At 36.6% G+C, this 20,408-nt stretch overlaps 1 protein-coding gene across 1 annotated transcript; it reads left to right on the top strand.

The window, feature by feature from the left end:
- Positions 1-7,224: 7,224 nt before the first annotated feature.
- LOC103417637 (exportin-2) lies at positions 7,225-12,070 on the top strand. The gene is made up of 2 exons (XM_008355810.4): positions 7,225-10,295; positions 11,347-12,070. The coding sequence occupies exon 1, from the start codon at positions 7,377-7,379 to the stop codon at positions 10,290-10,292; it is 2,916 nt and encodes a 971-aa protein (XP_008354032.2). The 5' UTR covers positions 7,225-7,376; the 3' UTR covers positions 10,293-10,295; positions 11,347-12,070.
- Positions 12,071-20,408: the final 8,338 nt, after the last annotated feature.

The following is a 20,408-nucleotide window of genomic DNA, read 5'->3' on the forward strand; positions in this document are numbered from 1 at the left end:
TTCTAATTTTTCTTATGACCATAGGCCCTAATTATTGTTAAAAAAGTATTGAAGAGTCGTATTTTTTCTATGATTCTAGCTGTAAAGAAGGTTTTCCACAGTGGTTAGGATGGTAAAGGTTTATATATCTAATTTTATTCATATGTGTATTCTTTCTCATTTGCTTTTCTACTCATACGAACTTAAACTTTAAACTAAACCAATTTTAGGGCTTTACAACATTTCAAGCACACTCCTAGAGTCAGGAATTCTCCCTCTGTCTCTCCTCCTTTCTCTTGAATGCTTGATTGGTATTTTACTGTTATTAGGTTTTCCATTTTGGTTTTTGCCTCAATCAGAGAGAGAGAGAGAGAGAGAGAGAGAATGCTCTTGCAAACAATCAATTGGTATGCAATTTGTGAGGGAATTTGCTCCTTTCTTTCTTTTGGTTATTTTATATTTTTGATAATTAAACTTTTTGTTTTACACTATCTTTTTTATTTTGTTATGTTCCTCTAATCCAGGAATTCGGCCTACTAATATTTTTGTAAATTTTAATTATGTTTATATGTGTTGGAAAGTGAATGCTATTTGCTATTGTTCATGGACTTTAGGTAGGAACTTGCATTTAAAATTCTATGTTGTTTGACAATTGCATGATTAACATTTAAATCATTACTTTACGCAAAGTGAAAATGAAAAACATGACAACTTTTTAGGACGTGCATGGTAAAGAAAAAGTTCCTCTTTGCATTATACATTTAAAATATATCTTGACCATTACAATGGAAGAAAAATTATCACAATGCACCTTTAGGGACGCGTAGCGTCCGTGATGCAAAAATGCCTCTCACATGAACGTTAGTGCGTGCAGAGAGGCTAGTCTTAATAAAAAAAACCATGCTATAACTTTATTTAATTAAAAAAAACTTAAATTTTAATGAAAAACTCTTAAATTTTAATAAAATGACAAAAAAACTTAAATTTTAATGAAAAAGACATAATTTTAATATTTAAAAAAAATTGACACGCGGACCTACACGCTTCTCACACAAACTGTTTATGAAACTTAATGGTACTACACTTTTTATGAAACTTAACGATACAATACTGTTTATGAAACTTTCTACACTGTTTATGATACTTAACGATACTACACTATTTATGAAACTTAATGATAGATGCTCGTCCTAGATTTTCAAGTTCTTTCTCTTGTTCTTATCATTAAATAAAATTATAGGATGGTTTTTTGTTAAAACTCAAAGTTTTGAAGCCATTTTCATTAGTTTTCTTTAGAATTTTTACAATACACACATACATTGGAGCATTGGACGGCTAAATTTATATAACCAAATGTTGACAATCTCAATCTAACTACTCAAACACCGATGCTTTTGGACAGGGGTTGAGCCATTCTTCGACTCCGGGATGCCGTAGAACTTTGTGTGAATGAGCAAGTATATGCAAGAAGGCATAATCCCCAAGGGGAAGGGGGGGGGGGGGTGGTTCTAAATTAATGACTTTGTTGGGTACGTAGTGGTGCACCTTTATGTGTTGTTATTTCGACCACAGAAGTAGAAACCCCAAGTGTATGCAACACGTGAAGAAATGTTTTGGAAGAACGATGGCATGTGGAGGAAAATTATAAGGGGGTAGATGTCTATGTCACAATTTTAATTTTAAGCATGGTCCTGAATGGTATATGATTGAACCTTTTCGCAACTGAGATTAGACAGAGGACCCCATTTTGCTGTAGAAAGATATATGCCAACGCCGGTGGGAAAGGGATTGTTTTAATTTGATGCATCAATAGGGCCCAGGGGATTGTTTACTAGTTCATTTTTCAGTATTTTTGTTTGGTCTAAAGGAGGTATAGTGATGCATCGCGTAGCGGGCGAAATAAAAATTGACCGGGATGAGCATGATCTTCCTCAATTATGTTGATTCTCATATGAAGAAGAATGTTAGAATAACAACGTCTGTAATTCTGCTGATTCTCCAAGGAATACAAGAAAATGAAAATTTTCTAAATACTTGGCTAAAATATTAGTTTTCCTATAAAAAAAAATCATGCGAAATTATTAAATTAGTTAAAACAGAAACATATATACTGATTCTAGAAAGTAAAAAAGAATACAAAATTCGGAAATTTTTCACCCAAACAAGCTGCATTATCTATGTTGTAAAATTGTTATGATGAATGTGAGAGTAAGAACTTTGGTGTATAATTATAACCCCGTCATTAGTCATTAGATAAGGAGGAAAGTAGTTTCCAAAAAAAAAAAAAAAAAAAAGAAGGAAAGTTAAACAATGTCCGAATACCAAATAATTAATGAGCCTGATTAGGATGGATGGGCTATACATGTTGGTCCAATGTATTCTGGCCAGTTGGAGAGTGAGAGGGACAAAATTTGAAATTTTATGAGAGAAAAAAAAAAGGTTTGTTGCAACTTAATAATACGGTCTAGTGATATTCTTCTTTACTTGAGTAAGAGATTTTAGATTTAATTCTCGCCAAAAAAAGAAAAGTTTGGAGGTTCTGGTGCCAAGAGACTATTGAAGAGATCCCATCCGGGTCTCTCCCACCAAATCCTAGGGATTTAGAGATTCGGACCCTTGAAATTTGATCAAACGGCTACAGATAGAAGGTTTCTTTAAAAGTTACAATAATTATAACTGTTAAATCAAATTTTAAATATCTAAATCTTGATGCGTAGGACTTATGTGATTTCTTCCTAGAGACCACATACGATTAACTGTTTTTTTTATTTTTTAATTTCATATAATTTGGGAAATTGGTTACCATACATGTAAGCATTAGGTACATTTATTTTTTATTTAAAAAAATCAGATAACATCAAAATAGCAGTCACATTTCACTATTAGGCCCCATCATTTGGTGGCCCATTGACGTACTTCCACGTGTTATATAATTTTCTTATACTTTAGTTTAGAAATTTCATAGTAAATTTATGAAATATTTCCAGTCTTACAAAATAAAAAAATTAAATAAAAAAATAAAAATAAGGATCCTTTCCGGATCGTTCCTTCTAATCCATCAAATCCAGAGATCCACGAACTTTGTGAATTAGGAGGAAGGGATCTGAAGATGATCCCTTTCCTTTCGGTAGTTGTTGAAAAAAGTAGCAGGGTGCCCATCAGGTCCTAGGGCTTTGAGTGGGCCAATAGAGAATAAAGCATGTTTAATTTCACGCTATTACCTCAAATCAACATGCTCAATAATGACAATAAATAATTTAAGGAAGTCCACAATCATGGAATCAGAATTAAGCTCAAGAAAAAGGTAAAGCATTCCACATGTAAGTTATTGATAGCCTCCTTACATTAACCAAATTCCATCACTAGTCTTCAACCTTTCAATCTTGTTTCTTCTTTCTCCTTAAAAGAATGGAAATATGAAAGAACTTTGTATTTCTGTGCCAATCCCTGTGAAAGCACAAGCATCATTTTCTGATTCAGGAAGGAATAAGCTTTGTATTACTTCGAGTAGAGTGAACGATGTCAAAGAGGTTTGTGCGAATGGTTGAAGCAGCTTATTTTAGAACCCACTATGTAAATAGTTGTTCGTGTCTTAGTTGTAGTTGTGGAAATCAGATCTTTCTATTTCTGTGTAGTGAAATGGTCTCTAAAATAGGCTTAGGATCGCGGGTAGTAGCTTTTGAAACAAAATTCATAGGCAGCAGTGCCAGATAAGTACTTTGCTAACCACATGTAAGGACTTCTTCACAAAATGGCACAAGTGCTCATAGAATGATTTTGCTTCTCTGAGATATCCTTTGATTCACCTACTTTCATCAGATCTGGCAAAGCCAGCTACAGGATGGGAGTAGTTAGAAGGTTCGAATTGATCATAAGATTAGGGAGTAACTTTAGTGCTTATGCCAAGGAGTCGCCTCTCTTCCAAACCTTGATACGAAATAGCCCCCTCTTCTCTAACAAGTCTTTTTAACTCTTGAGACATTGTCTTATTCTCTATGGATAGAAAATCTTACTTTTGTTAATAAAAAGGTATCCAAAAACACAATTTTGATTACATACTACCAAGCATTTTATAACTTAATTAAACTTCATCACCTTATAACACTTATATCCAGTGTTCTAAAAATCGGCCTAGGTGCTGGGCGGTGGCCAACCGCCGGGATTATTGCAAAATCGGGACAGAGATTAGGCAGGCGCTGAGGCGGCCTGAGCGGCCTAGGCGGGCGACTAGGTGGCCTAGGCGGTCTAGGAATTTCAATTTTTTCTGTGTTTGAACTTGAGAAATGATGAATGCAGATTAGCTGTGCTCTAGTTTTTCTGGACTTCATGAGCTTATGGTTTGTGTTCTTGCAAAGAGGAAGAAGATGAGAGAAAATTAGTTTAATTAGTTTCTCTCTCTTCCTTCCACACCCACGTGATCACTTTCAAACTATTTTATTTAATTTTTTTTTTGTTTCTATCCATTCAAGTTTGGACAGCTAATATCTTGACTTTTCTGAAAGAAAAAAGGTTGTCAGTCCATCCATAGCATTAAATGCTATTAATTGTCTTGTCATTAAAAAAACATAGATTGTTAGGCTGTCAGTTCATAGCATCAAGTGCTATTGATTTTTTGGACTTGTTAGATACGCATTTTATTATTCTTTTACTATTTTATTCAGGGATTTCATGTAAGTATAATTTTTTGTAAGTGTCAGTATACACTTATTTACAAGATATACAAGAAATTTACCTAAATCTGCCTAGGCGCTCGCCTAACCCGCCGCTCGACTAGCACCTAGTGTTTTTTAGAACCTTACTTATATCAACTCTTAATTTCAAAAGTTGTTAAAACATAAATTTTGGTGGGCTTGCCTTTTTGCCTTGGCCTAAATTCTAGATTAAATTTGCTCAAATTTTAGGTTTTTAACTCAAACTTGTTTTAGGTTTTAACCCAATAATGAGATGGTCTTAGTGTAGGACGATGTCATTGTCGTATCTCAATTAAGTGTCATGTTCTTCGTGCAACCATGTCTGTTGCTCATAGGCTTAAACCACCACCATCACCACCACCACAGCATCAACCATCTAGTGTAGGACGATGTCATTCCATCACTACATGTCAAGGTCGTCGGACATGAGGGTAGAGTTTTGTCCTTTCTAGTAATGAAATTGATTCATTTTGGTTTGACTTTTTAGCTAAAATGGTCCTGAGGTTGTTCACCATCAATTATTTTGGTATTTTCTTGAAAATATTATTTTAAATAAGGATCCAAATGATAAAATACCATCTATTTAATAAACAATTGGCCAAATGATTTGACAAAAAATAAAGAGTATTTTTGTTATTTTAGTCTTATTTAATGAAGATTTTTCATTGAATAACCAAAATGATTGATAGTGAACAAACTCAGGGACTACTTCTATTGATTTCAAATCTCAGAGACCAAAATAAAGAGTTATGCAAATCTCAAAGACTATTTTAACTAAAAAAAACGTTTTGGTTTCTCGTTTATGAGAATAGGTGATGTGGAGTAGACAAAAGGAGGTAAAGAGAGAGGAAGAAAAAAGAGTTGACGGACAGCATCGTTTGTACCATGGCATGTAGCAAGCGGTCTCTTTGTTCTTTATTTTCCAAAACACCTTTTCTCAATCGTTGGATGTATTTAACGGTCAAGATGGTGAATGCATTCAATGCTTACATGTAACCTAGTCGGATCTATAATTTGGAGGTTTAGGTCTCCGTACTCTTATTCCAGTTGGGGTTGATTGGGGTCAGCTTTAGCAAAGGCCCATTAATATAACTGGCAAATGTTAAAGCCCAATTTCAGGAATGGGCTTTTTGTTGTTTCCAAGCGGGCTACAAACGCAGACCTTTATATAAGAGCCCAACAGGGTATTAGCCCACTTTGGTAAACAAATAGCCATTTCATTCATTAATAAATAGTTGAGGAGGTGTTGAGGTGTGGCTACTCCTTTTACTTTCGATCGGTTGAAATTTTGGATAAAGTTTCAATTAAACAAACATATACAAATTATAACTCCCATTCAAACAAACGAGGTTGGTGAAATTCAATTATCACTCTTGTTATATTTGCGCACATTCGATCTCAACTATTAAATTTAATGGACTTACAAATTTGGTATTTAAAAAAATAAAAAAATGAATTTGACCGTTGGTTGACGGTTCAACCACATGGGCTGTCCGATAAAAAAAATAGTCGTTGGCCTTTCCTCGGTCAACAATGTTAGCAACTGGGTCCCAACGTTGGGTCTTAGACACTGATTTTGGCTCATTGTATGGGCTAAATATGGCTTGAAAATAAGACCCAAAACATTTTTTTAGCCCAATAATTGTAGAAACTTTAGGCGAGTTTAAAACTTAAATTTTGAGTTTTAACCCAACCATTTCAGTTGGTATAAGTCCTAAAAAAAAACTTGTGGTATAACTTTGGCCTGGAAGGGGTGGCCTCCCTCTATTCATTTACTTTTCTTTATTTTGGCAAAGGAAACAAAAGAAATTTTAAACTGATATCATCCTCCCAAAATCGTATATATTAGGAAAACAATTTCACTAAATCTTTTCCCTTCCCCTTTTCAAGACATACTTTCCTGTGATATAATCTAGAGTGTTTTAACGAAAAACCCACGGTACTGTTCACTTTAATGAAAAACTACATTTTTACACTAAAAAGTCAAATATGGTACTATTCACTTTACCCTTTATTTTGTCTTTATCATTAAAACTCAAAGTTTTCAAACCATTTTCATTAGTTTTCTTATAATTTATGAATTAACTGCCTTGGCCCTGAGGGCCGCCAAACGCCGCCGTTTAGAGGGGAATAATCAGGGTGCGGAAAAGCATCTCCACATTTTTCTAGCATTGCTGTTTCCACAGTTTCACTCGCAGACCAAAAATCCCTAATAGAAATAAACTTGAAATTTTGGTAAAAGTCAGAATTTATAAATTAATATGCGCTAATTTCTTCGTTTGGATTCATAAACATAGAAATTTAGAATTTCCGCGTGAAAAAAAAACTTGGAATTTGAGATCTTCAATTCCCAAGTTCAAATTTCATGTAAATAGGTGTCATTTCCCAATTTACATGATTGAAAGTTTAAAAATAACAAATTCCGTATTCAATTCTATTGTTCTTTTAGATTAACAAAACAAGAAAATTTATAAATTCTAGAAAATAAAATTTTGTCATTTCAATTTCTATCATTTTAAAATTCCTTAATAATTTTAAATTTCTTGGTGCAAACGTACCCTTAAAAATCCCCCAACTCTTCAATTTTCCCTCTCCTCGCTCGCTGTCTCTCTCTCTCTCTCGCTCACATTCAAAATCTCCACACATTGCATAAACCCTAGTCCCACCCCACCAAAATCTAGATACTGCGAGAGCTCCATCCCAACAATGGAATGGAATCCCGAAACCCTACAGCACCTCTCTCAGTGCTTCCTCCACACCCTCTCTCCGGCCCCGGAGCCTCGCCGCCGCGCCGAGGCTTCACTATCCGAGGCATCCCTCCACCCCAATTACGGCCTCGCCGTCCTCCGCCTCGTCGCCGAGCCCACCGTTGATGATCAGATCCGGCAGGCCGCTTCCGTCAACTTCAAAAACCACCTCAAGGCGCGATGGGCTCCCAACCCCTCTTCCGACGAGATCCCCATCCCCGACGCCGAGAAGGACCAGATCAAGGGCCTTATCGTCTCCCTCATGCTCTCCGCGACACCCAAGATTCAGGGCCAGCTCAGCGAAGCCCTAGTCCTCATTGGCAAGCACGATTTCCCCAAGTTGTGGCCCGCTTTGCTCCCCGAGCTCATCTCCAGCCTTGGGGCGGCTTCGCTTGCTGGCGACTACGCCTCCATTAACGGTATTCTCGGCACTGCCAACTCCATTTTTAAGAAATTTCGTTATCAGTACAAGACCAATGATCTTTTGCTTGATTTGAAATACTGTTTGGATAATTTCGCCGCACCCCTTTTGGAAATTTTCATGAAAACTGCAAACTTGATCGAGTCTGCTGCTAATTCCGGAGGGTCTGCCGTGGTGCTTAAGCCCCTTTTTGACTCACAGAGATTGTGTTGTAGGATTTTCTACTCATTGAATTTTCAAGAGTTGCCTGAGTTTTTTGAGGACCATATGAATGAGTGGATGACTGAGATGAAAAAATATTTAACCACTAGTTATCCAGCGCTGGAGAGTAGCGCTGATGGGCTTGCGCTGGTCGATGGGTTGCGTGCAGCTGTTTGCGAGAATATTAACCTTTACATGGAAAAGAATGAGGAAGAATTTCAGGTGTACTTGAATGATTTTGCGCTCGCTGTCTGGCAATTATTAGTGAATGTGTCTCAAGTGTCGAGCCGTGATCAGTTGGCTGTTACAGCTATTAAGTTCTTGACCACAGTTAGCACAAGTGTGCATCATAATCTTTTTGCTGCTGAGGGTGTGATACCACAGATTTGTCAGGGCATTGTGATCCCTAATGTGAGACTGAGGGAGGAGGATGAGGAATTATTTGAAATGAACTATATTGAGTTCGTCAGGAGGGATATGGAGGGTAGTGATCTCGATACTAGGAGGAGGATTGCATGTGAGCTTCTTAAAGGGATCGCTAGCAATTATAAACAACAGGTTACCAATTTGGTTTCTCTGCAGATACAGAGTTTGCTAAGCTCTTTTGCTACAAACCCAGTTGTGAATTGGAAGGATAAGGACTGTGCTATATACTTGGTTGTATCACTTGCTATTAAGAAGGCTGGTGGTACTTCTGTTTCGACTGATCTTGTTGATGTTCAGAGCTTCTTTGGGACGGTAATTGCTCCAGAATTGCAGAGTCAGGATGTCAATGGGTTTCCGATGCTCAAGGCCGGTGCACTGAAGTTTTTCACAATGTTCAGGAATCACATACCAAAGCCTATGGCATTGCAATTTTTTCCAGATTTGATTCGGTTCCTTCGTGCAGAGTCAAATGTTGTTCACTCCTATGCTGCAAGTTGTATTGAGAAACTTTTGATGGTAAAGGACGATGGTGGAAGAGCAAGATACACTTCAACAGATATTTCTCCTGTTCTACCACAACTGATGAACAATCTCTTTGAGGCCTTGAAGGTTCCAGAATCTGAGGAAAACCAATACATAATGAAGTGTATTATGCGAGTTCTCGGGGTTGCAGACATATCGTTTGAGATTGCTGATCCTTGCATTAAAGGGTTTACATTAATACTCAACAAAGCTTGTGAAAACCCCAAGAATCCAATATTTAACCACTATCTTTTTGAGTCGGTGGCTGTTCTTGTGAAGCGTGCATGTGGGAAGAATGCCTCTCTAATATCACTTTTTGAGACGAGCCTATTTCCCAGCCTCCAGAAGATACTGGGGGAAGATGTGACCGAGTTCTTTCCTTATGCATTTCAGCTGCTTGCTCAGCTAGTTGAGTTGAATAACCCGCCAATCTCACCGTCTTACATGCATATTTTTGAGATACTTTTGTCCCCTGATTTATGGAAAAAGGCGTCTAATGTTCCAGCTCTTGTGCGTTTGCTTCAAGCATTCCTTTACAAGGCACCCCATGAGCTCAACCAAGGGGGGAGGTTGCAGCAAGTGCTTGTGATATTTAATAAGCTTGTCTCAGCTCGTAGCACAGATGAACAGGGTTTCTATGTGCTAAATACTATTATCGACAGCCTTGAGTATAATGTGATTGCGCCTTACATTGGTGGCATTTGGAGTGCCCTTTTCACGGTGCTCCAAACCAGGCAAACAGGAAAGTTTATTAAGTCTCTCTTGATTTTTATGTCACTCTTTCTGGTCAAACACGGCTCTCAAAACCTTGCAGATACAATGAATGCTGTTCAGGGCAACATATTTCAGGTCATCTTGGTGCAGTTTTGGATATCCAATCTTAAGCTTATTACAGGAGTCATTGAGACTAAGTTGACTGCTGTTGCATCAACCAGACTTCTATGTGAATCTCCAGCACTTCTGGATGCCGCAGCTGTTGAACACTGGGGGAAGATGCTGGACAGCATTATGACCCTTCTTTCGCGGCCTGAACAGGACAGGGTTGAAGAGGATCCAGAAATGCCTGATATTGCTGAAAACACAGGTTACTCTGCCACCTTTGTTCGTCTCCACAATGCTGGGAAGAGAGAGGATGACCCTCTGAAAGATATAAGGGATCCGAAAGAATTTTTGGTAACTTCATTGGCTGGGTTTTCCAAACTTTCCCCTAACAGATACCCTCAAATCATCAGTCAGTATCTTGACCCAGCCAATCAGGCAGAACTACGTCGTCTCTGCGAATTTTATAATTGCCCGATTGTTTGAGTGGTGAGTATGCATATAAAACATTCTTGTTCTCTTAGTTATGCACCATCCCTAGTATTTTCTATGGATATGCATGCACATGTTTTAATTACAATCTGGAATTGTTTGTGATATATTTATATTGTGGCAATAGTTGGTGATGTGATACACAATTTTTTTTTTGGTGGGGTGGGGCTACATATGTTCTGACACAGAAAGGATGTTGGCTAGTTATTTGTTACTCAGCAATGAGTTTATCTTGCAGTTTGATCGAAATGTATTGGGCTAGATAAGAAATTATCTACTCATATCCTCTGTCATTATATGCTCTTCTTCCCTTGGATAATTTTTTTGTATCTAAAAGATGTTTTGTCTATTGGAATGCTAAAATAACGGCCTAGGAATACATCTTGTTTAGGTAATTGTTATGAGTAGCTTTAATATTTGATTCATGCTGAAAATACTGCCACTGGTAAACTACATAGTAGAAGTTGGATGGTAAGAAAAAAGTTATTACTTGTTTGGGAACATTTATTGATTAAAAGTGTAAAAAAAAAATAGTTGTTGAACTGAATTGTCTCGATTTTCTTTCTGTACTAGAGGGTCTCTAGAGTTGATGTTTAGTTCTTGTGTGTTCAATGTTCAAGGGGTTTCCTCAAGTTACAGTGAAAGCTTAGTTGGTTTAAGCTCTTGCTGTATTCGTTTCTATTTCTCAATCTAAGCATGCTAGCACAATATGTCAAACCTGTGAGTGAGTGTTAGCACTATTTTGCATCTATGAATTTCCTAGCTTCCCTGTTTGCATATCTTACCTTTGACTATTAATTCTACTGTATTTGCTCTGTTTGGTAATGATACCTTTGTTTATCCTCTCACGTATTTTCGTGTTAGTGGCATGTATGTTGTATTGCTGTATAACTTAACCTCCTATGTTAGTCGAGTAACTGCTCAGATTTTCCTACAGTTTACCCCCTTTAGATCTTTGTTTTATATTTTATTTTGTTTCCGTCTAATCCGAATATGATTAATGCCACGACATTCAAGAAATTATCTAATTTCATGTGTAAACTTGCAGGATTTCACATGGCAATGAAGGTGCGGGCTTTTCATTTGAAGTTTCAACGAGTCTTGGTCAGCATGCATGTGTGAGCAACCTATACGGCCTTGCAGTCTCCGGGTTTTGATGGTTGTCCTCTTCATCTCTGCAGCATTTACGATATTGCGCAGAAATGATGTGGGATTTTTTGTTACACTTGTCCTGAGTCTGTCTACCATGACGGTGAGCACCCAGTTAATTAGATTCTAGTGTTGCAGTCCTATGTCTAAGTCATCATGCATACGCCTTTGCCGCATCCCGTCCCGTGTCAGCATGCATTTGTCTAAATTATAGTAGATCTGTATTGTTGTCATGTAAGTCTGTTTTTGTTGAATATTACCATTGCATGTATGCATATTGTTGCACCATTGTCTTTCCCAAAAGAAGAAAAAGGAATTGTTGCGTCGTCGGTATTTCAGTGTGTGAAATCCCTGGTTGGTTAAGTGAATTAAGGTTTTAGCATTTCCCCTATGAAGTTTTTATTGTGGTGGGAGGGGAAACCGGAAGTTTTCAGGTCCTAGGAAGAAGATGAAGCTTTTCTTCGACTTTGTCGGTGTCGAAGGAAGGAAGGTTTCTAATGGACGCATGCTCTTGTGCAATCTACTTTTTAATAATATATGGAGAGTACCCAATAAATTGTGCAACATGTTTGTTCGTATATACGACGTTTGATGTTGATATAAAATGTCGTCTTTTGCTAGAACACAGTGACCTAGTTATAATCGAGCACCAAACTCCTGTTGGGTTTCCTAATTTAACTAAACAAATATGATTCCACTGACATCATGCACACGACGTGCCCGTGTAAGATATAGAAATGTATAAAGGGGAATGATTTTTTCGTTTTTTATTTATGATCATCGAATTGAATAAATTAAATAGAATTAACGGTCTAAATTAAAATGGGGGGTGTAAGATGTTAAAATGAGTGTAATAAAAGTCTTAAGCCAACCATCCATGTCTTGTGTCAATCATTTATTATTGTGCGTAATTTTCTGTCTACTTGGTGGATTTACAGACATAAAACGCTGCGATAGCGGGTAAAATCAAGAGAAAAACTGTCGTCAACACAGACTTCTTGTTCTCGAAAGTTGAATCAATCAAAGAACTGGTAGATGTGGGAAACTGTCCTAGAATTCCATAGGAGAGAAAAAAATAAAAATGAAAAACACATAAATAAAATTGACTTGTTCATAGTTTTTTAATCCTTCGGCCGATGACTCTTGAGAAAGCAAATGCAAATTCATGATCTTGTTGGACTATGCCCAAAATGCGTATCACCACGATGGACCGTTGTTTATTTGTCCAGATCACAGTGCTTTCCATTTTGCGTTTGAGTTTAAATCTATTTCTCCATAAGTTACTGTATATTTAGAGTATCACTTTGTCAGAAAAAAATAAAAATAATAATAATGCTTGCATCGGAGGAACGAGTTCATTTTTTTATTTGTAAATAACGTGTTCTTATCTTCATTTGAAAATTGTCCTTATAAAAAAAGGAAAACATGAAAATAATTTAAAAACTTTGAGTTTTAACGAAAATGACAAAATAAAGGGTAAAGTAAATAGTACCAGGATTGATTTTTTAGTATAAAAATGTAGTTTTTCGTTAAAGTGAATAGTAACAGGAGCTTTTTGTTAAAGTTCCCTATAAAAAAATCATTTGAATCGGCGATTGTTTAATCATTTAAATGGGAATTGGATCCGCTCTAGATTTTAGTGTCTGGAACCTAAGGATCAATTCATCTGGACTGTACAAATTCAATCCAATGGTCCCCATTAACTCATTTTCCTGGCCCACCATACAAAACCAACGGCTTTGATTTATTTTACATACCAATCAGCGGTCCAGATGATTTGATCCCTAGGCTCAGGACACTAAGGTCCGGAGCGGATACAATTCCATTTAAATGTATCAAAATAAATCAACAGTGTAGGTATCAAGTAACATATTCATGATGAACTGTTGATTTATTTGATACATTTAGATTACTAAACAATCTGAAATTCAAATAATTTTTTTTTGTATGAATGATTTTCAAATAAAGATTAAGAGATTAAACGGTTCTGGTTATAAAAATAAAAATCGGAGATGACACGTTATTTGCAAGTAGGAGAATGTTTTCATCCCCAAAGAAGGAAATCAACTAAGCACATCCCAATAATAATTTACATATTAATATACAATGATGTTAACCCTAAGCATTGTCTAACAAAAAGTGCACGTAATATTAAATCAGTCATCACCAATGCTATGAATTTTGCTGGGCTGCCTAACTGACATCCACTAAACACACTTTTTCTTCTTCTAATCTTTTGTTTATTTCAAACTTTATCAAGGGTAAATTATATTATACAAAAACTTATATTTTAGCTACAATTTATCGGAAAGAGCCACCAAGATCACCAGATCTAGTGATTTGAACCTTTGAAATTTCATTCAATGGCAAAAAATTATTATAGCTTTTAAGAGATCAAAGCAGATGGATCATTAAATGAAATTTCAAAGATCCAGATCACTTGATCTGGTGACCTTGGTGGAAGAGATATGTTAATTTACCCATTCATTAATTGTCCGAGGTTCCTTCCAGCAAGCCTTCTCCAATCTAAATATTGGACCCCAAGAAAATTATGATTGCCATGTCATTGGGTGAACCCCACCATATGGTCCAAAGAATAGGAAGAGGATTCTTTCATGATTCTTTTTGTGAAGATTTCGGAGATTTGTGAATCATATCGATTCATCGAACATCTTACGGTCAGACATTATTATAAATATTTTTATTTAAAATTAAATACAAATAGTACTTGACAAAAACTAACCGTACGATGTACAATGAACGAACACGATTTACAGATCTCCAGGATCTTCACACAAAAAAATCCGAAGATGATCCTGTTGGCAAAGAATATGGCTAGTGGTCCCACAAAAAATGCAAATAACTATCATCATTAAATTGATGGTCCAAAGGCAATTGATAAATGGCCTATAAGAAGAAGCCACTCCATTTTAGTTTTTTTTTTTGTTAATCTACTTTGGTGGTGACTGGACCTAATTTGACCAATCTTTTGCCATCTATGTGTGATGGCTTATCCTCTTGTTTCAATGAAAAGGTTGTGTGAGTGTGATGTTCCAAGGCATTTTTGTTGATGGTGGAAACAAGACACATTGGACCTCATAAGAGAGAAATATCCCAATATCTCAAAATATAATGATAGTAGCTAATTATTGTTTATTTATCTTTAATTAAAATTGTTAGACTGTAATTAGATCAAAATCAAAACTTAACTATTGGAGACCAGCACAACAATGCATATCAAGTTAAAGATCATGTTAGAGAATCATTAGACTCCGAACATTTAAGCTATTAGGAAACAAAACAAAATTGTACATCAACCCCACAAATTAAATTACTACTTGTGAGAATGTAAAGATAAAAGAGTCTTACATTGGTGAAAGAAGAAACTTTACAATGGCTTATAAGAGGTTGGGGTACTCCCCATATAGCCAATTGGTTTTATGGTGGAACCTCAACTTTTTTTATGATATTAGAGCAGGTTGCCCCACGTGTGAAGCCTAACGGCCACACGTGCTCCACGTCACCCAATTCATGTTGTCCACATATTTAGCTTGAAAATTCACCATACGCGAGAGAGCGTGTGAGAATGTAAAAGTAAAATAGTCTCACATTGGTAAAAGGAGAAACTTTCCAAGGGCTTATAAGAGATTGGGTTACTCCCCATATAACCAATTGGTTTTATGGTGGAAACTCAACTTCTTCACTACTAAAATGAAAATGATACGGAGAACATATTTAGTAGACCAAATTTCTATTAGTCATGGACGAAGTTGTTAAATTAATTTTATTGGAGGTCATATGATTTTTATTTAATATTTATTGTTGAGTAAGTGAATTGAACTTAAGACATCTTTAACCATCGACGAACTTGATTGCATAGCATGTATACATATAGGCATCGTTTGATGCCCAATATTGAATTGGTTTAGATAATGTTAATGAAAAGAAATAAGTTTCCTTTATGACTAATTTATCTTCTACTTTCAATTTGGGCAACATTTGTAAATAACATTTATTTCTTGTGTCGACAAACATTAAAGGGTAAATTACATTTACCTTGTAACGTCCTGCCCCGAAATATTTGTTATTTTCGGGAATATTATCGGTGACAAGCCCAACCTAAAAATCATGTTTAGTTGATTACCATTAATTATTTATTTTCTACTATATTCAATTCACTAATCATTACATTAAATTCAAAACCGACCTTTAATTAAATAACCATAAGGTAAAAACTCAAATGATTTACTAAATTCCTTTCTTTAGTACAAAATCACCACCAAGGATTTCTCTCAATTATTTAACTACCACCTATCGTAATCCTTTAATTATCTGTCTTGTTTAAACACCAAACATACAAATTTATTCTCACTTTGTCACTATTTCCTTTTATAAAACACTTCCCATTCTAAAAATGATTTCTCGAGTTATTTAATCTTACTTATTGTATGGTTGCATCTAACATCTCGTTAGACTGCCTACATACCCTAAACAGGGATCAAGCCATTCGTAGTTCACATTTCCAAAATTCAAACCAAATCTGAATGTATTGATATACCACAATATTAATATTCAAATCACAATAGTTAGGTCTCAAAAGCATAATTAGAATAACGAAATTCGCATAAAAACACAATGTCGGCTCCTTGACCGTACGCCCCCGCACCCACTGCCGTGGGTGGCGATCGGCCGCCTCGGCTTGCCTGAAAATTCGACTATTTCTAAAATTTCTTAAAAATTACAGAAATAAAGATCTCAAAGAGTAGAGCAAACTTTATACATGCGGACAAATCCAACCTGGAAAGGCTCCAATTTGCCTCGAACCCGCCGGAAACCCTATAAATGGGTGACTTCGATCCTTCATCTCAAGTGTTCTGCCGCCCCTCTAGTTGTTTAGGCTTTGTTTCTGACATCTAGGGGAGGGTTTTCGTGGAGGAAATCGTATGAAATCATTTCACAATTTATGGATTTTGGGCAAAGTCTCCCACGACACCTATTAGGATTTTTGTACCAAAATAGCATCAAATTCCATCAAATTTTTGGTGGAACAGGAATAGAGAGGGCCAAGGTGATGATTGGGAGGGGTTTATAGGTCCAATTAGTCGAAAAATTGGACGAAAAACAGCGAGGAACCTTTGGCTTGTATGTCAGGTCACACGGGTCACACCCCCGATTCCCCGTGTCTCTTTCTTTCCTTTCTCTTCCCGATTCTCTCTCCCCACTGGTCATCCCCTCTGATTCTTTTCCCATTCTCTCCTTTCTATGCTTTTTTTTCAATCCCAACCGTCCATCATTTGTTTTTCTCTTCAATCACAGCCACACACGTGGCACAACTTATGGCTCCAGATTTCTGGAGCCTTCTAAATAGAAATAAAATTACCAAAATAGCCCTAATTTTAAACGTTAATAACTCTTTCGTTATAATTCTATTTCACAAACGGTTTGCGCCTACGCGTTCGTAAGATCGAGATCTATTTAAAAATATAAATTTTGACCTCGAAAGGTCTACGTATTTTAAATAATTAATGTCCAAACTTTAAACCTCGTAACTAGTTTAATTTAAAAAACTAAAATTTTATGAATTAATATAAATTCTCAATTCTTTTCACATATTCATAATTATGAATACCCAATTCATATATTTAAATTTTTCAGGGTATTACATACCCCCTCAAGTATGGGGTCAATTACAACCTCATACAACATCTTTAAACATTTCAATTTCATACATTTAGTTATATTTTCTTTTTAGTTTCATACATCTTTAAAAAATTTGTTAGGTTAATTGTTCAGTGATGACGTGGCAAATGTAGAGTCCACATTTGTGCTGACATAGCTGTCAACTTTGCACCATGTGAATAAAAAATGTTGATGCACAAAACCGGAGGTCTTGGAACAACGTAAATCCGACCATGAATCTGCAATAAATGTAAATAACATAAGATGTATTGTGGTTCACCCCAAGGTTTGGGCTACGTCCACACTGATTATGTATTTATCTGAGAAGTGAAGGAGATAGATTCAGAGCCTCTGAGGGAGAGAGTGAGGTCTCTGATGGCCTAAGAATTGGCCTCTGAAATGGCTTCCCCTAATTGTGAGGGTGAGGGGTCCTTTTATAGAATAAGGACTCCTCACTTATTACATATTTGCCCATTCCTTTATTACATAATTATATTTAAGTCCTCCGAGTATTTATATGAGGTCTAAATACGAGGCCCTAAATATGGTATAAACAGTAGTCCCCCAAGTCTTCAGTCAAGAGAGTCTTTTGGCTGGAGACTTGAAATTCAGTCCTTGTGTGGGCCGAAGTAACTAGATGTTGTCTTGAACTGATGCTCGATATGAGGCGGTGCTTAATCTGAAATGATGCTCAACTAGAAGTAGCACACGCTGCGAGGTGCAAGGCTCGTGGCTTAAGTTGCCTTGGTTGGCTAGGCTTGTGGCATTTGACGGTGATGGAGTCCTTTTTATAGAATAAGGGCTCGCTCCTCAATACATAAATGATGGGCTAGAGTTGATGCTCTCTAATGATGGTAAGGGAGTCCCTTTTATAAAATAAGGGCTCGCTCCTCAGTACATGAATAATGGGTTAAGAGTGATGCTTGTGGCGATGCGGTTGCTCAGCTGGCGACGTTGCTCTCTAATGAAGGTAAGGGAGTCCCTTTTATAGAATAAGGGTTTGTTCCTCAATACATAAGTGATGGGCTAGAGTTGGTGTTCTCTAATAATGGTGAGGGAGTCCCTTTTATAAAATAAGGGCTCGTTCCTTAGTACATGAATAATGGGTTAGGAGTGATGCTCGTTGATAGGAGCATATTTATGCGACTTAGTTGGCTTGTTCTTGTGCATTTATGTCGTGTCTCTTTAGTTATTTTAGTGTTTAAAGTCATTTTCGTGTGTTTTCAGATTTTAAGGACAAAGTAGGCAATAAGATGCATTTTGGAGCATTTTGGAGCAAAATGGAGCTTGGAATGCATGTCACATATTTGGAACCAAGGTTTGGACAAAATTGAAGAATTAAAGAGGCTAAGAATGTGAAGAATTAATGTACAAAGGATCAAGAATTCAGCCACAAAAGAACACCCACTCCTTGCCGTGTAACCAAATAGCATTCCCTTTGGATTCCCATGCATGCTTAATCATCCTTGTCCCCTAAAATATTTCTGATTTCATGCCTCAATTCACTCAATTATCACACTCAATTGCTGCATACCTCTTGTTCCCTTCACCCATCAGATTTCACACAACTTTCACAACCATTCCATGCACCAATTGATGCTCCATCATCCACAATTGGGATCCAATGCTGTGTGCAACACATGTTGCTGCACCTTTGACTAATTTCTGAAACATTTCACCTCCCCTTTTCATTTCCATGCAATGAACACAATCATTCATGCTCCCTAGCTGAAATACCACTCCATTTTACCCTCCATACTTTGCATCATTGCTCCATTTTCATCCTTGGACCATTGCACACCACATATTCACCCTCCTTGCTGTGCATTTTCCCCACTGCCCAATCTAATTCTCTAGGGTTTTTGGGGCCTATATATACATGTTTACACCCCTTGGCAAAGGGTTCACACTCTCATATTCACCATTCATCACAGAAATTCGTCCATACTCACCCTAGGCAGCAAAACACCCCAAAAACACCATTCTAGTGCCCAGAAAATATCACAGCCACTCCACCTTCTTCCACCCTCTTTGCCGAAGTTCTCCACCACCCTTCCACCATCAAACACTCCTCTACACTCACCATAAACCTTTCTGCACCATAGAACTACCCAAAACCTGTCCACAAACCAATCTGCCACAAGCAAGGGAAATGAGGAATCTTGGATGCACTTGCTGCCAAGTTGGAGCATTCTAGGTGTTTTCTTTCTTTGGATTTTAATGTCTAATTCATGTAATCTTTGTTTTGCTTTAAGTATGATTGGCTAATTTCGTTTTGGCTAAGGGTGGATTCAAAACCATGATTATATATGTGAAATAAGTTGATTACTTTCAGTTATCGTTGTATAAGTCGTGAATACAATTTGCTTAACCGTTTGATTTAGAACTTATTCTTGTATGTTGGTTGAGAGTGCACGCTTAATTTGCATGCTTGAATTTGATGCTAGGATATAAGTTTGTTTCACCTAATCGTTATGAATTTATATTCGTAAGTAGTGAAGGTCGCTAGTCACGATCGTGTTAAGTAGATTCCTGGCAAGAGTATCATGCTTTTCATAGTTACGAATGCCTTGTCGATGCTTATGACTTCCAAAGAACGTAATGATTCTAACTTGTGTCTTTATCATGCTGTTCATATAAAGAACTTGTTGGGAATAATTTGTTTGCGATGCATATTCATCCAGTTCAATGATTCTAGGGAAATCTGAAGGTTAATTTAAGCGGACCTAATTAACTTGGAGTGTCGAGATTCATAACTTATTAAATTGATAACTGAAAATTGATTTAGGTTGCATATATTTCATGTGTGGAGAAGACCCCTTAGCCATTCCATCATCCATTGATTATTCATAACTTTGTGTTACAATCTGTTTCTATTACAATCTGTTTTCCTTGCAATCTGTCCATTTAGTTCATTCGTCCAAATCAATTCCCCATTTATTTTGAAGTCCTAGATTAGTTAGAAAGTGTGTTGGTTTATGTTTTTAAGTGTTTTGGTACAAGTTAAAACCCAAATTCGTCCAAATTGGTGCTTTGTGTTCAAAACTGCCCAGAAAGTGTTTTTAAGGCAGTTTTGAGTTTTTTAGTTGCTGTTTTGAGTTATTGGTTTATTTTAGTATTTTAAACGTGAGTTTTGCATTCTTTGAGTCTAATCTAGTGTTTGAAACTTTGTTTTTACATTTCTAAGTCAGTTTTCAAGTGTTTAGCAATCTCTCATAATCCCCGGTTTAGAACGATCCCTACTTACATACTTTGCTACAATTGATAAAAAGAGGGTTTAAT

This window comes from Malus domestica, chromosome 01 (genome assembly GCF_042453785.1).
Source record: "Malus domestica chromosome 01, GDT2T_hap1".
Classification (NCBI taxonomy): Eukaryota; Viridiplantae; Streptophyta; class Magnoliopsida; order Rosales; family Rosaceae; genus Malus; species Malus domestica.